This window comes from Melospiza melodia, chromosome Z, assembly GCF_035770615.1.
Source record: "Melospiza melodia melodia isolate bMelMel2 chromosome Z, bMelMel2.pri, whole genome shotgun sequence".
Lineage (NCBI taxonomy): Eukaryota > Metazoa > Chordata > Aves > Passeriformes > Passerellidae > Melospiza > Melospiza melodia.
In genome coordinates this window covers 14,773,026-14,789,166 of record NC_086226.1, presented here as the reverse complement: position 1 = coordinate 14,789,166, position 16,141 = coordinate 14,773,026, and the positions used below count along the sequence as shown (strand labels likewise).

The window sequence follows — 16,141 nt, the reverse complement described above, 5'->3', positions numbered from 1 at the left end:
GGTGTTTCCTTTTCCTAGTATAAAAATAGGGTGGAGGGTTGGGGTTGGGAGTTGTGTAATCCAGTGTTTCTGGTAACTGTGTGTTACAGTTGCCAGGCAGTGGTACATATTTAAGTGCGTGAAAGGCAAGGAAGTTCTGTATCCTGTCTATCCCCATTTTTGAGTTTAATTCAGGTATAGCTCCTTGGAACTTGTGAAATAAAACAAATTAAAGGATGATTTGTGCTGTGCTTAATTCTGTGCTGTCTGAACCATGATTGCTTTTCATGAGGAAATATCCTTAGCTTGAAATTCTCAGGAAATAATGAGTGCCTCAGAACAAATGCATTTGCTAATTGAGTCACTGAAGTTATTAGGGTTTCAGCACTATTTCTGTACCAATTCTATGAGTTGAAACAGTGTTCTGTGACAGCTGAAGAAGCTGATGAGGCTGACAGACTTGGTATTCCTTGGTATTCTTTAAAGCTGTGGATTTGCTGAAAAGCCTTCTATCACATTCAAGCAAACCCTTGAAGTGACCTCAACATCATCCAAATGTTTCTGTGTACCTGACACAACCTGTGGATTGATTGCATAAAAGAATTAAAAAAGCTAGAGTTTAAGTCAATTGAAAACTTTGCTTCCTGTGACAGAATTGGTGTTTTAAGGAGGGAAAGTTGAGGGACAATTCAGTGAATCTTCTGTCTCACTTGCATCCAAGGTAGTTGTATCTAGACTGTGCAACACTGGCTTAGAATGCAGCTGAGTAAGCCTCTTATAGCTAGAAAGGTGTGATCAAGTCTTTATGTGTAGCCAGAGGAGGAAAACCCAAGGATTTTTTGGACACACATGTTCTTACTCTGTCAGTAAGGCTTGAGGCCTTCTTATTCACCCTGAAGGTAACCAAAGCAGCATTGCATATGTTGTCAGCCCTGCAGTTCACTGGATCATACAATTTACTTTGGTCTACATTTATTTTTATTCCACTAGTAATGACTCTTAAGGGGATAGAAAGGGTATTAGGCTTCCTGGGCGGAGTTTTTAATTTTTTTTCATTTTGGTAGGTTAGATCTAATCCCTCTTTGTTCAAATAGAGAGAAAAGGATTGTCCTCATTGCTATAAAAATACCACTAATGTAAAGATAATTTGAATTCAGAATTCATCACTGAGAACCCAGCATTTTATACTCTATTCTCTGAGACAGTTCTGCCCTTTTACATAGGGGAGAAAGAATGGTAAATTACAAACAGCCATGAACTTAGATTTGGTATAGATTCACTTTTAATAGTTGTACTTCTAACAGATATTGACATTAGCTTCACATTGTAATACTGATTTTAAATGCTGTGATAGTCTGGCAGTGCTTATGTAGTTTTTAAATTTTTCATTCTTATTTGAAAAATTGATTTTGTTTATAACCATGATTTGAATACCAGAGTAACAATTCCAGCATTCTAAGTTGTAGATGATCTGTCTGGTACTTAAATAGCAAGACCTAATACCAGGAATAAACTCTGACAACAACATGTCAGAAAATGACACCAGAGTGAAAGCAAACCCCAAATTTCCTTAGTTTACCTCTTAATAGGACTATTACTTAGGAAGCTTAATCATTTTGGTGGTGACAATAGTCAGTTTTATTCCCTTAACAACTTATGATCTGGGATTTATGATGTATTTTTCAAAGTGTTTTTGGTCTTGTGTGTCTAATTGTTGCACTTCACTGCAGAGGTTGCCTGTGGTTCCTTGTCAAGATTTGTCTCTAGTGCTTTTAGTTAATTTTGTGTGTTTGGGCCGTAATATCTATTAACCTTTTCCGGCAGCCGATGGATGGCTTCCATCCGTGTATTGCCTCTATTTCTTGTGCAGGCACAACTTAAGTGTTAGGTGGTGAGAAGGATCTGTTCCTTTTCTAATCACAGTGTTCCCCATCTCCAGTGCCCTAAAGTATTTGTGAGATCTGGACTGCCTGCATTGAAGATTACTGAATGGTGTTTCTTGCTCAGGACTGTATTTTAGCTTTGAATAAGATGCGAATTGGAATGGATGAAAAGTGTAAAATGTTTTGAGTGCTCTAAATGCTGGTAGAACATAAATTCTAGAACTGTGTACTGTTAACAAAAGTTGTGGGTTCTTGTGTGCAGAGCAGTATTGTGCATGCAGCTTTTCTGCTTTATACTTACTGTAAGTGTTCACAGCTTTTCAGCCTCATTATGAACCAATATGTGTGTGTGTGCATGTGGTGGGATGTTAGTGCCACTTTCCAGGTGCTGCTTTTGCTGACTGACAAGAAATATAAGTTTCACAGCTTTTTCATTTAAAGCTGTTTTGGATGAGCTTACTTAGCACATGGCAGCAGAAGCAATGAGGTTTCCCAAGCAGGTTGCAGTTCCAAAAAGAGTTACCTAATATAGGAGGAGAACTCCTTCAAAGCAGGCATTGCATATGTTGTCAGATTCTCAGAAATTTCCTACCGTAGGGGCTTTTTAAAGAAAAAAAAACTAAGGTGTTTCTCAAAGTCATCTGTTTGCTAAAAGACTGTTGGTTTTTTGAGAGGTAGCTTGTGTTCTTATGCCTTGTTGAGATCTGTACAAGAGAAACATTGGTGTATTGGTGAAGTCAGGAAAACAGAGGTGCTTTATGAAATTTCTCAGAGAGTGTGCCAAGAAGACTTCCACTTGAGGTCAGATGGCCTTTCAAAATTCAGTCAGAAGCCCCTGTATTCCTAGTTTCATTTGGAGTTATGTGTAAGTATTTTGAAAGAATAGTTATTTGTCATGGAGGACATGGGTGAATGTGGCTGAAGTATTTTAAGGAAGACAAAACTATTTTGCTCACACATTCAACTGCCAAATAAGAAGAAACAGTTATGCTTGTTATAAATGAAATAATTACCAAAAAACCCAGTTTGTGTATATGTAAATACCCCTCATGACGATACAGGCTGGGGCAGGTGGGGACAAGTAGCAAATCTGGGACAAGGCCCAGGCAGTAAAATAAGGGTCAGCTGCACCTGGGGCAGTCTGAGACAGACATGATCCTGAGAGCCAGGGTAGGACAGGAGCTATCCCCTCTACTCAGAGCCTGCCTGAACCCACCTGCGTGCTGCCTGCCTCCCTTTTGAATCCCTGATACAGGGACGGTACTGGTGGGAAGCCACAAGAGACACAGGAGAGGCAGGACCAGGTTGCTTCAGCTGAGAGGAGGGATGGCCTCCATGTCACCTGCCCACAGGACAAGGGAGATACAGCCAGGCTCCTCACAGTAGTGTGTGGTGGGAATGAGAGTTAAAGGCAGTTGAGACATGCTGAAACAGGAGAAAATGAAACTGACTGTAAGGAGGAAACATTTTTCCTGCAAGGACAGTCCATTGGTAGCATCAGGGCCCAGACAAGCTGTTGCCATCACCAGTCTTGCAGGTTCTCAAACGCCAACTGGATAAGGCCCTGAGAAACCTAGTCTTAGCTCAAAGCTGGCTGTGCTTGGGGCAGGGTTGGACTGGAGACCTCCTGTGGTCCCTTCCTGAGTTTTCCTGTTATCCCTGATGTGACAGAAAACATGTGTGTGTGTAGTCTAGTTCCATGGGGCACACAGCTTTGTTTTGAGACATTAACTGTAGCTGACAGACGTATCAAGAGTGTGAGCTTTTATTGAAGTCAGTATTAAATTGTGGAAATACAATGCATAATGCTCTTATAAAATAAACCCTTAAAGTAATATTTATAATAATAGCAACAATAATAATAATTATTTCCTTTCTGCCTGCATATACAGGAAATCAAACAATTGCTCATCTGGACTTGGGTAAGAAAGAGCAAACCAAATTGGAATCTGAATACTCACACTTTCACATTTTCTTACTGCATATCTTTTCCTGAGTGGAACTTGGCTTGTGTTGAGTTCTTGCTCTAGGATGATAGTCTGCCCTTTGATGGTGTTTTAAAGTAGCAGAGAAAAATTCTTAAACTTTCAACTTCATGATGCTTAAGAAATACATGGATATATATTTTTTTTCTTCTTTACAGACAGGAAGGTAATTTAACCTTCAGCAAAGAGTTAGTTGCATTAGTAATCAACCTCTGATTTCTCTATTGTGGAGACACATTCATCCATCAAGTCCTGTGTGCAAAGCTAAGAGTGCTTACAGAGCACTTTCCCAAATATGTTTGATTACCAGTGCACAGCTGCTGTTCTGGGTAATTAATGTGAGACTATAATATCATTCAGATCAGTGCTGTGTCTATATTTCCAAGGTCAGATAACCTCTCTTGCTTATATTCTCTTCTGTCTATGGTATTTTATGTTGATTATTGACTTTTGTTTGCTTGCAGGAAATAAAGAGCTTTTTGCTTGTCTGGTGGGAAAGATCAGGCAGGCCTTGTATTTGTTTGAGGAAAGGGCTGCTAAGAATAACTAATGAGTGGAGTTTAGTAGTCTTCCAGCTACCATGTATAAAAAGGGGTTTAGTAAATTCTGGCCTCCAATCTTCATGGGTGTTCATTAATTCACTGTCGTAAAGACTGATTGTTAGACAGTAAAATAAATGTTCTTGACTCGGAAGCTTACTTTTCGTTGAAGGTTACTGAGACTGAGGTGGCCTGAGGCCATTCATTCAGATCAGATTTCTAAGTCAACTTACTTTGAAACAAGTAAGAATTATTTTAGATTTCATAATAATAAGTTATTAATAATAAGTTATTAATAAGTTATTAATATTATTATAATTATTAACATATATTATTATAATTATTAATAATTATAGTAATATTACTATAAATCAATATTAATAAGTTATTATTAATATATTTCATAAATAATAAGTTATTGTTTTCAAAGTTAAAAGCTGGAATTTAATTTATAGGAGGAAAGGCAAGCAGAAGGGTGTTTTTCAGTAAAAAGCTTTTAGTAAAGCTTAACATTTCCTCCTCTTCCCTTCAAAATATACAACCTTGAAAGTTTTGGGATATCATTATTTGAAATCAAGCTGAGAGAATTCTTTAAATGAGAAAAATTTTACACGTGGAGCTTTGGAAGCTATAACTTTGACAAAGGAAAGTGATGGATCTGCCAGGTGTTTTTTAGCCATATTTTGTGTGGTTTGTAATCTCTCTAAGACATGTCAGTGATGCCATCTGTCCATAAAACTCATTATGTTGCAAGCATGTATTAAGACTTCTAAAACAGGATATCTTATTTTCAGCAATTACCAGTACTTTTATTGTCATAAAAATTATTGCACTTTATACCTTATTTGACTTGAGTAATCTTCATGTAGCTGATTTTTTCCCTTCTTTTCTAAAAACTCAATTAAGTTAGACGTATCAGGATACATGTGATAAAACTTGAGAAAGTTGATCATTGTCCTGTGTTTATCTGTATCTTGATTTGTTTTGGCTAGCACTATCCTTGTTCTGGGGATGACCAATGACACTGAGGCACAAGTCAGCGGCTAGTTGAATGCAACAAATTTAGGTAGATTTTTTAATCAACCATCTATTTTAGCCTAATTCTATGTAGAGAAGAGTGGAAATTTTATAATTTACTTAAATGAAAGCAGGCCATATTAAAGAACCTTCCCAGTCTCACCATTCATGAGACTCTGACCGTCACACTTCTATCACCAGGGACTGTCACAGCTGGGACCAAGGCCATCACCCTTCATGGTGACCTGATGGGTCCCCCCCTGATTCTTGCACATTCTCACAGGGTCAGCCCAGATTTCCTGGCTGGTGACCCCAGGTTTCCCATAGCAGAGGCTTGGATGTCTCTTCCCATAAAGGCATTTATTCATGGTGCCATAACGCAAAAACAGCTCAAGCTCTGGAGGGAGCCTGGAGAAAGGAACCCCTGGGCTCTTGTCCCCTCACAGTCCCAAGTGTGCCAAAGTCTCACTTGCCCTCCTGAGTCTTTGGCTCCGGCTGTGTCTCAGTATCCATCTTGTCCATCCACCTGGCTGGTGCCAGCATCTTTGTGTCCTGTGTTTTGCAGAGAGCTGGCACTTCCCGGCCCCTTGCCCGAGGCTCCTGCCCCCCAGAGCTCAATCTGCAGCTCACACTGTTGGGTGCAAACCGAGCTACCTGCACCAAATGTATTCCTCTGCTCTAAGCTCCTTGGGAAGGACTTTCCAAAGAGTTCTTGCACCTTGGCATCCTCACCCTTTTAGTGGGCTAAAAGTGGAAGGCTGTCCAATATTGTTGTTCTTGCTTTCTTACCATATGCTGTGTGGGGGGAAGAGTGTTTAGTTCTGGTGTACGCTAGTATAATGCACTTGTATTCTGCCCATTTTTTCCTAATATCTTGGAAGTCTTAGCTGGAAAAGACTTTATCTTGTCACTGAAACCTTACGCACCTTCATTAGCTGGAAAAAACAAACTGAGTTTTTGCATAGTTATTTTGAAAAGGGATTAGTTTGTGTACAACATCCTGATAGGTCCACATAATATGATTTATTAGCTATTACTTTACAACTGTAATTTTTTTAAGGACTCCTTTGTTTAAAGGGCTAAAACATTAGATGTAACAAAAACAAGGAGTATTTACTGAGCTGGAAGCTGCACCCTCTGGATTTCCTGTGGAAGTTTAGTGTAAGTGACTCACACCTTGGCTTGCCTGCCTGTCAGCTTCTGTAATAGATAGCAACTGAAATTGCTGTTACTTTCTCATCACAGGAAGTTATTCCTGCTGCTCTTCTGCACAGAGCTCATTTAGTCTGCAAAGTGCCACCTGAGCCTCCCTGCCTCAGTTTACTAGATTTGATCCAAGTTCTATTTCACATTCACATTAGTTTTTTTAGTTGGCAGTTGACACATGCTTTTATAGATTCTTCAAGTTAGCTGTCTTCCAATAGGGACCTTTTCTTTTAGTACTTATCAGTAAGTCACAAGCTAGAGCTGTGTTTTATTTCTGGATATGTGGCTTGATTTAGGTAGCTAAAAGGACTTGACATGTCCTCTTTATGACACTGCATCTTAAATACATAGGACAAGGTTCCAAAAAGCTGAAGCTGTTTTATAAAAACAAAACCTTCTGAGCTAGATGGGCCTTTTTCTGTTCCCTGCATATTTTTTTATTATTGGCATTTTTTTATTACTTCTCTAGTAACCATATGACCTTTTGAGATTTCTACTCAATTGGCAAGGCTGAGATGCTCCACTAGTCTTAATGCAGTCATGGTTATGAATATTAGAAATGTCTTTGCCATGTTTTAGGGAGGAAGCCATCTTAAACTGATTATAGGTAGATTCCAGGAAGATAACTGTATTGTATCTAGGAAGAAGAAGAGGAAGCACCTGTTTTTCTTCTTCTTTAGGAAGAAGAAAGAGGTGCTTCAGATGTACTGTGCCCTGAAAGTAGAACTTTAATTTCTACTGATTTTTAAAAAGTGCATAGGGTGACTAGTTCACCTGAATGCATAGCGGTCATGTATCTGAGTAACTTTGGACTCCTGTGACAGGACTAAATCTGCTATTTTACATTGCAGCAGCCTTTCTCTGCTCCAAGTTAGTGTTCTGTGGGGAAAGTGCTGGAGTAAAGGTGAAATATTTCTGTCATCTCTGCCATGGTAAAATTTCAGCTCCTGGCAAAAATTATCTTTTCTCATAGGCCAGCATCTTTGCAATGCTACTGCAGTGCATACAGGTATCTCCAAGGGGTTGTTTGGAAATGATACGTCCATAAAGAATTTGTCCGTGGAAGAGGGAAGTGCAGTCCTCAAGAGTGTTGTTATGTGTTGCTGCTGTTGGAGATCATTTGCATGGGAGATCATACTGTTGTGCTGTCTATTACCTGATTGCAGAGCTTAGTCAAATGTTTGTCTGCTGGGAAGGAAGGATGCATTTTGTTGTTTCTGTTTATTAACTCCACTTTTTTAATTGGGAGTAATGTCAGAATTTTTTTTTCTTTCCAGCTGTGATAGACAAAATGTCAGCAGAATAAGTGACCTACTGTCCAAAATTTGCCATGAACCATTTGGTTGGACCACCTGAGGGGGAGATCAGTGAAGAGCCAGCAAACGGAGCAGTGAGTGAGTCAGTGGAAGCTGACCTGGAGCACCCAGAGGTGGAAGAGGAGCAGAGGTATGCGGTTCGCTACCCAAGGCACACCAACAGCAGCCACGTGGGCCTCTCTGGGCAGGAGGAGGAAGGCATGTTAGCTCGGTCAGCCAGCACTGAGAGTGGTTTCCACAATCACACGGATACTGCAGAAGGGGATGTCATAGCCACGGTGGAGGACAGTTATGATGTCGAGAGAGTGCAGGAAAATGAGGATGAGAGTGCATATGCAGTGCAGTACAGGCCTGAATCCGAGGAGTACACGGAGAATGCTGAGGCTGAGCATGGTGAGGCCATTCATAACCGAACATTGCCCAATCACTTACATTTCCATTCCATCGAGCACGAGGAAGCCATGAACGCAGCTTACTCGGGTTACGTCTACACGCATCGCCTCTTCCACCGAGGAGAGGATGAACAGTATGGCGAGGCTTATGCTGACTATGGGCTGCAGGAGCATGTGTATGAGGAAATAGGAGACACACCCGATCTTGATGTTAGCGAGGGCATCCAGCAGTATGAGCGGGAGAGGGAGGAGGCCGACAATTACCGCAAGGAGGCGCTTGGTGCCCGCCTTCACCATTATGATGAACGGTCTGACGGAGAGTCTGACAGCCCTGAAAAGGAAGCAGAGTTTGCACCCTACCCAAGAATGGATAGTTACGAACAAGAGGAGGACATTGATCAGATTGTAGCAGAGGTGAAGCAGAGCATGAGCTCCCAGAGCTTAGATAAGGCAGCTGAAGACATGCCAGAGTCAGAGCAGAGTTTGGAGCATGGCCAGGCTCTTGTTAGTGGTGGGCATGAAAGTAATGGCCAGCTAACATCTGGTTCTCGAGTTACATCTGGCTCAGGAGAATCTGTTCAGAGGTACAGCAAGGAAAAAAGAGATGCAATTTCACTGGCCATCAAGGATATTAAAGAGGCTATTGAGGAAGTGAAGACGAGGACCATCCGTTCTCCTTATACCCCTGATGAACCTAAGGAGCCTATCTGGGTGATGCGACAGGACATCAGTCCATCCAGGGATTCTGACGACCAGAGGCCACTAGATGGGGATGTGAGTACACAAAGCTTTCACTTCTCAGATTATGTGTCTAATTTTTTAACTGTGACATGCATGGCAGTGAGGGAGGGTGCATTATATTTTTGTTCTGTGTCTCATTCTTGAAAAAGTGCTTTGTTTTAAATTTGTACCCTGGAGAGCATAAGAGGAGTAAATGTGCATTATCAAGTAGCCAGATTTTTTTTTAACACTGCTGACCCTAGGTATGCTGTGTAAGAATTTGTCACATGAAGCTCTTTATGTCTTTTTTGAAACAAACGCTGTTTTGTTTCTACTGCCATAATATATTTTAGATTAGCAACCAAGCAGTTTTCTACCGTCTTATCTTTGTATGCTTTTGTTAACTCTTAAGTTTCTAGGTTTCATGTTCTGTCATGTAACAGTCCCAACAGTTCTATCAGAAATCTGGTAATATTCTTTTTGATGACATCATAATTCAGATCCATATTCTAGAAAACTTGCATGTCAACTTGCAGTGTCTAGAACTCAGTGTATTACATTATCACTGTAAAGTGCTATTTACAGCAACCTGAGTATTGAAGGGAGTTCAGATTTAAGCATTAGCATTTCTGAAATTGTGTGCTTTTGGCATGAGGTTTTGCTTGGATCAGAGCTGTCTACCAGGTTGGGGTTCCAGCTGTCTTTTAAGTTAATTTTTACTACAAGTTTTATGAGTTTTCTGTATTATTTTATATAGTAAACTCATAAACAACTGGTAAATGGATTAAGTTTATGCCTGATACAAAGAGATGGGAGGCTTAATTTACTGACCAAAAAGTATCTATTACATGTTCCTATCTTACTATTTCAAGGGCAAGTACCTGCAAACATTGCTCCATTCCTCTGTATTGCTGTGGAATGGGTTTTGTGACCTTTTGTTTGGATTTGGTTGGAGTTTTTTGGGTTTGTTTTTGTTTTGGGGTTTTGTTTGTTTGTTTGTTTTTGGGTTTTCTTTTTTCTTTTGATTTTTTTGGTTTGGTTTAGGTTGGTTTTTTTTGAAGAACAGCAGAAGTAGAAATTATTGTATCTTATTTTGGTATTTTAGACTGAATTATTGTAACATTCTAGGAATGCATGGGAACTATTCAAGACACCTCAGTTAATCCAAAGGGAATTCAGATAGTGAAAAAAGATCAGATGCCAGGTATATCTATAACAGGCTTCTGATTTGTTTATCTGCCTTCAAAATGAGGACGGCTGGTATTCTACAGATCGAAATAGATTTTTGGAGCATGGTGTTTGGGATGCTGTAAAAACATGTAAGCTGATTGAGACACAGCTTCCAGATTTTATTTTTCCCGCAAAACTGTTGGAGACACAGTGAGGAGGGTGTTGTAGGGGTTTTTTCTTTCTTCTTAATAGGAAACCTAATTGAACCTTAAAAAAAGCCCAAATAGACAACTGTATTGCAAAAGTTATTTGCAAAAAAATATTTTTAAAATTATGTATGTTACAGAGTTGATTTGCAGTCATGTGAGGGAAGAACATCTTCCCAGATTATTTTGTGTGGAATTATTTTTAACTTAACTTCAGAAGTTACAAAACTAAAATTATTTCTGTCCATATTTTCAAATAGATCACATTACTCTCTTCTACACATTTGGTTTACTATATTGTCCAAAAATACTGTTACTGCTTGGAGGATCAAAGGATTTCCTGTTGCTTCCTAACTAATTATAACAGAGTGCCATGGTGATCTTGGTGACATTAGGTTGTGGATCCCAAGAGCACCAAGTTCTTCTGAAGGCGCTTCACCTGCTCTCTAAACTCCAGGTGCATCTTGTAGAATTGAACTTTTCTGAGATGTGTTGATATGACTCAGCCTGGTATGCTCATATAGTGAGCAAAATAGGTATTGTTAGTGGTCTCTGCATGCATTAGGTATTGAAATACAAAGAGGTTCCCATTTTGCACAAAAAATTTATTCCTCATTCAATATTTTTTTGCACCAAGTCAGATAAGAACCTGACTGAAATTTTCAGGGCTGACTGAAATCAAAACAGTGATTTATAATGACAGTTGTTATAGCTCATCAAAGAGAGAAATTATGGTTGTAGATGTACAAAGTGTCTGTGTTCTTGGAAGGAAGAAGTAAATGGCACAAATAATTTAGAAAATCTATAGCAGATTGATGAGCAGACTTGTAGAAGGGACTTGGGACTGAGTAGGAATTTTTTTTTTCTCTGAAGAAGAGATATATATTTGTTTTACTGGATTCTCTAATTTAGATGGCAACTCAAAAACTGTCTACTTTTCTTAAGGTAGCATTCCTAGAATTGCTTAGCTGTAAATTGGGCAAAAACAGCTTGTGTTGACTAAGTGACCATAAGTGGTCAATGTAATAAAAATGTAGTTGGAGCCCATTCATCTAACTGTAAATTGTTCTTCTGTCCCCGTCAAGAAAAAAGCAGAATCTCAGATGAGGGCTTTTCAGTGTAACCAGTATATGCCAGAGATGTTTTTCAGTCTGATTTATAGTATTGACCTGGAAATGTAAGTGTTTTTACCTTCAGGCAGACACCATTTTCTTGCCCTAGAAGTATCAAATTGCTGCAGATAAATAATGCAAATTGGGTTCTTTTTTACCTTCAGTTATTTTGCAGGTCTACTTTGAAAACTGTCCTCAAATTGTGTTAGACAATTTTCTTTCAGAGATAGAACTTACCTGAAAATATTTCTAATAATATTGCCTTCTTAATAATGTGATACTGAAACTCATAAGACTTCTTTAGACACAAACAACAGTGAGTTTTTATTTACCTAGAAGCTGTCCACTGGAGACCAGTGAAGCAAGAAGAATGATTTGTGGTTGAGGCGCATTAAATACAACAGCCTCCTTTGCTTTTTTTCCCAAGAAAGTGGCTATTACTCCCCAGTGCTAAGCATTTGGGTAATACATTCACAGCGGAATGTTTGGTAGGATGCCATTTAGAAGTGTCCAGAGACTGTTTTAAGAAATTAACAATTTAGAGGTATTTAGCTAGCCTGCAGTTAGGTATAGTTTGGGACTGACACGCAATGACTGAGACAGTAAGAGGGCTACAGATCACTGTATATGTGTGTACTGATTCCAGTTTTATTTGCAAATTTATCTACCAGGATTATGAGTAATTCCTGGATATTTCTTCTGAAAAGAAGTGTTTGGTAAGGTGTATGAGAAAAGTAAATTGCTCACTCCCCATGGACAATTCTGCTGTAATAGACTCTGGTAGTCCTGTGGTGTAGGAGGCAGGGAGCGGACTTCTGTGAATAAATAAATAGTTTAAAGAGATACCTGTTTAATATTTAACAAGAGAGAATATTAGCTGCCGTGTACCTTGTGCGCCTTGGTTTAATGATGCACGCTTTCACTTGAATCAGAGGTGGTCTCGACAGTGAGTTTGTGGGGAAGGTGTACTTGTGTATTTGATAAAAGCTGAAAAATCCTCAGCGTCTTTTGAATAAAGACAGCAAGAGTATTTTTTAACATTTGCTACACAAATGACATCTGTACAATTGGCATATATTTCCCAAGTCTGTTTATCAGAAACCTTTTAAACCAAAGCAGACCATCATTTGGATATGAAGATCTCTGTTTCAAATACAATTGCAGTTAGAGCTGCACAGCTGCAAGAAATGTGGCATCAGGAAAGTGACCCATGATGGAAAAGGCTGTGGAACTGCATTGTTGATTCTTGTGGAACAAGATTGTGTTTCATGAATGTGAAATTGAGAGATTTTGTTCACTCAAAAAATCATGAAATCATAGGATAGTTTGTTTTGGAAGGGATTTTAAAGATCATCGAGTTCCAACCTCCCATTAGACCAGGTTGTTCACAGCTCCATCCAGGCTGGCCTTGAACACTTCCAGGGATGAAGAAGCCACATCTTCTGTGAGCAACCTGTTCCAGTGCCTTATCATCTTCACAGAAAAGAATTTTTTCCTAGTATCTGATCTCTACCTGCTCTCTTTCAGTTTAAAGCCATTCCCCTGTGCCCTGTTGCTACATGCTCTTTCATGCAATCTCTCTCCAGCTTTCATTTAGGCACCCTTCAGGCCCTGGAAGGCTGCAGTTAGGTCACACAAGGCCTTCTCTTTTCCAGGCTGAACAAGGTCTTGCTCACCATTCTTGTCAGATTCTCCACTGGAAACCTGCTGTGAATGTGCCTAGCTAACTGCAGAAATTGTGGTGTTTCAAAGTCTAAATAGAAATCCAGACTATGGATCTGGATTGAAGGATAAATGTTCATCCACATGTTCAAGTGGAAAGGATTACAGTTTTGTGGAGTAGATAATTCAAAATATGATGAAATATTCTGGTATTTAAAGTATATGGGGAAGAGAGTATCTTTGTTGCAGAGTTTTGAGAAGAGTTGCTTACTTAGTTGGGGAAGCACAAAAACGTACTGGGAAAAGCATTGAAAGGCTCAAAAAGTCAAAAGTCAAGCAGCATTTTTTGAGCTGTGAATTAAACAGAGTGGAAGCAGGCTGACTGCTTTAACTCTGCCATAATCAGAAGAAAACGGTGGCTTGGAGGTAGAAATCGTCCATTTGAGGGCCAATTACCATGACTTTTTTCTGAGCTCTGTTCAGTTATCGATGGGGTAATAGATCTGAAAACCAAGTTTTGTTGATGTCCAGGACATGATTTGTTTCTGACAAGACTTTGGTTTTGCAAGCAAAACCCTGTCACTGGTGTTTATAATCTCTGTTCCTCTGCAGACATTTGAGGTGGTGGGATGTTAGAATAAACCCTAATACAAAGTAAAATCACGTATGTGGGTTGTTTAGATTTGTGAAGTAGAAATTCAGAGCTGAAGATGAGTCTGCCAGGTGGAACAGAACTGAGCTGCATTGTTTTGCTTCTCTGTTGTTTTTGGTTATGTATATTTTATTTTAATTCTTGCATTCTCATTTGCAGGATTTTCTCAATTTTGATACCTCTGTGTTTTCATGGAGATGAATTTGCTTCACTTCTTTCACAGCAGGAGTAATGTATTATTAAAAGGCAATGGAGAAGTCTTAAATAATTAAGCAGGCTTCAGTAATAAATGAACTAAGGGGGAAAAAAAGAGAGAAAGGAAAGAATTGAAATGAAGATGAATTTTTATTGACAGTATATTGTTGAGGTTTTTTCTGAGTAGGTCTTTTAAAACTGTTGGTTGGGTCCTCAAACTATAGGTCACCTTTCCATCATTTATGAGAGACCCAGACTTAAGTTTATGCAGGAAAAAAAGCCCCAAATGCCGCAACCAAAAATCAGTAAAGAACCAAAGCAAAGTAAAACACAGAGCATTATCAATCACACAGAAGAAAGCTTAAATTTAGCAATTAGTCTGCTTGAAGGCAAACACTGCCAGATGAATTATTGGCTTTTAAATTATGGTGAGAACTGGATACATAACCCCTTGAATATTGTTTTGTTTGATTACATTTTTAAATTATTGAAAGATGAAAGTAACTTGATTTTTCTGTGCTGTTGAAAACTAAAACAGCCCTTGCTATAGTTAAAATCTTCTGAACACGCAGGAAAAATCCACAGTCATTTTTTTTCAGACTGACACATAAAACTGCATGGGAAGTTGAAGTGAAACTATGGCTAAGGAAGTCTATACCCAGAGAGAAGGCAGCACTGAGTTTGATCTCTCAAATGGGATTGTTTTGCATTGTCCAGATGATGGTAAGTGACAGGAGGCTCTGTCTTTGCAGGACATCATCACCTGGATAAGGGAAAATTCCACAAACCAAGACTTCCCAAACTGCATTTGTTGGTCTGTGATCCTGTGTCATCGCTCCAGCATGTCTGATCTATTGCTGTGGTTTACCTTAAGCTACATACAAAACATCTCCTTCGTTAAATGTGTAATAAGACTGTGTAATAGTATGTGATGTTATCTGCATAGGCAGGAATAATTTCTCATGATTACCAGCAAGTGTCTTACCCATAAGCAAATTGGTCATTTCGGTGGCAGCAACTGCATGAGTCAGCTGTGTGATCCAAGTCCCGACCCACAGTTGCCTGTTGTCAGAGCCCCTCAGTTCAGATTGTAACTAGCCAGGCTGGTAGTTAAAATGACAGATGGTGCTTATCAGTAGTCTTGGGCGCAGGAGGAGCCTTTTGGGGAATCTCTTTAGGCTGTCTGAAATTTTTCCATGGAGAGGTCCTATAATAGTTAATCAGATGTGTTGTTCTGAAGGAGCGGTTCAGCCAGTGACCTTGTCTCAGGTCATCTTTCCTGTCTTGTATGCAGAGACTGATAGGGGGCAGGTCCTGAACCACACAGCAAACTGATGAGTAAGTGCATGGGATATGTGCAGAGGCAGTTATACCAGAACTACAGTACAAAGTTAAATCCTCAGGTCAAAATTATAAATTGAATTGCATAGATTGTGCCACATTTTGCAGGTATGCTTGAAGTGCTAAGTTGGTATCATTTTTATCAAGCCCACCATTTTTAGCACTGTACTTAAAACAAATTTTCAACAAAGACAACTAATAATCATTAGCTTTTAGCTTCATTCTTTACTGATATTTATGGCTACTAAAACCTATGGTCTCAGTCTGTATTTTAGTGAACGGCATTTGAGCTGTACAAATGACAGAGGACACTGCTGTCACATAGTTGGCCTAAAACCTGGGAGATTTACTGCCATAGTTGTCCTGATAAAGGCAGTTCTTATGATAGAATGCATCTGACTATACTTGTGTATGGGACCTGAAGATTCCATAGTGCTTTGACCTTTTCCTAATGTTTATGGGTTCTTTTCAGAGCACTATCTCTAAAATAAATAAAATTTTAAAAAATTAAAACTCTCACTTTATCCGATTGTCTCCTGAGCTAATGTACAAGGAGACTTTGCCATAATACCTGTAGGTAGACATTAGTGACAAATAAGTAATGTCCTGTTGTTTAAGTGGGTCTTAAATTTGTGAAGCATTTGTTGATTCATCCACAATGCTCTGAATAAACCACCTTTTTCAAAACAAAAATGACTAGTGCTGTTTAACTTTGTGAGCAGCGTTGACGGTGGGATTGAGTCCGCCCTTGGCAAGTTTGCCAACA

General features: G+C 39.2%; 1 protein-coding gene across 2 annotated transcripts in view; it reads left to right on the top strand.

The window, feature by feature from the left end:
• APBA1 (amyloid beta precursor protein binding family A member 1) overlaps window positions 1–16,141 on the top strand; it is an 81,864-nt gene that overhangs the window by 30,034 nt on the left and 35,689 nt on the right. For both annotated transcript variants that reach the window (XM_063180119.1, XM_063180118.1), the window contains exon 2: window positions 7,887–9,091. In XM_063180119.1, coding sequence (XP_063036189.1) covers window positions 7,940–9,091 — 1,152 coding nt within the window. In that variant the 5' untranslated portion in view covers window positions 7,887–7,939. The remainder of the gene's footprint in view (window positions 1–7,886; window positions 9,092–16,141) is intronic.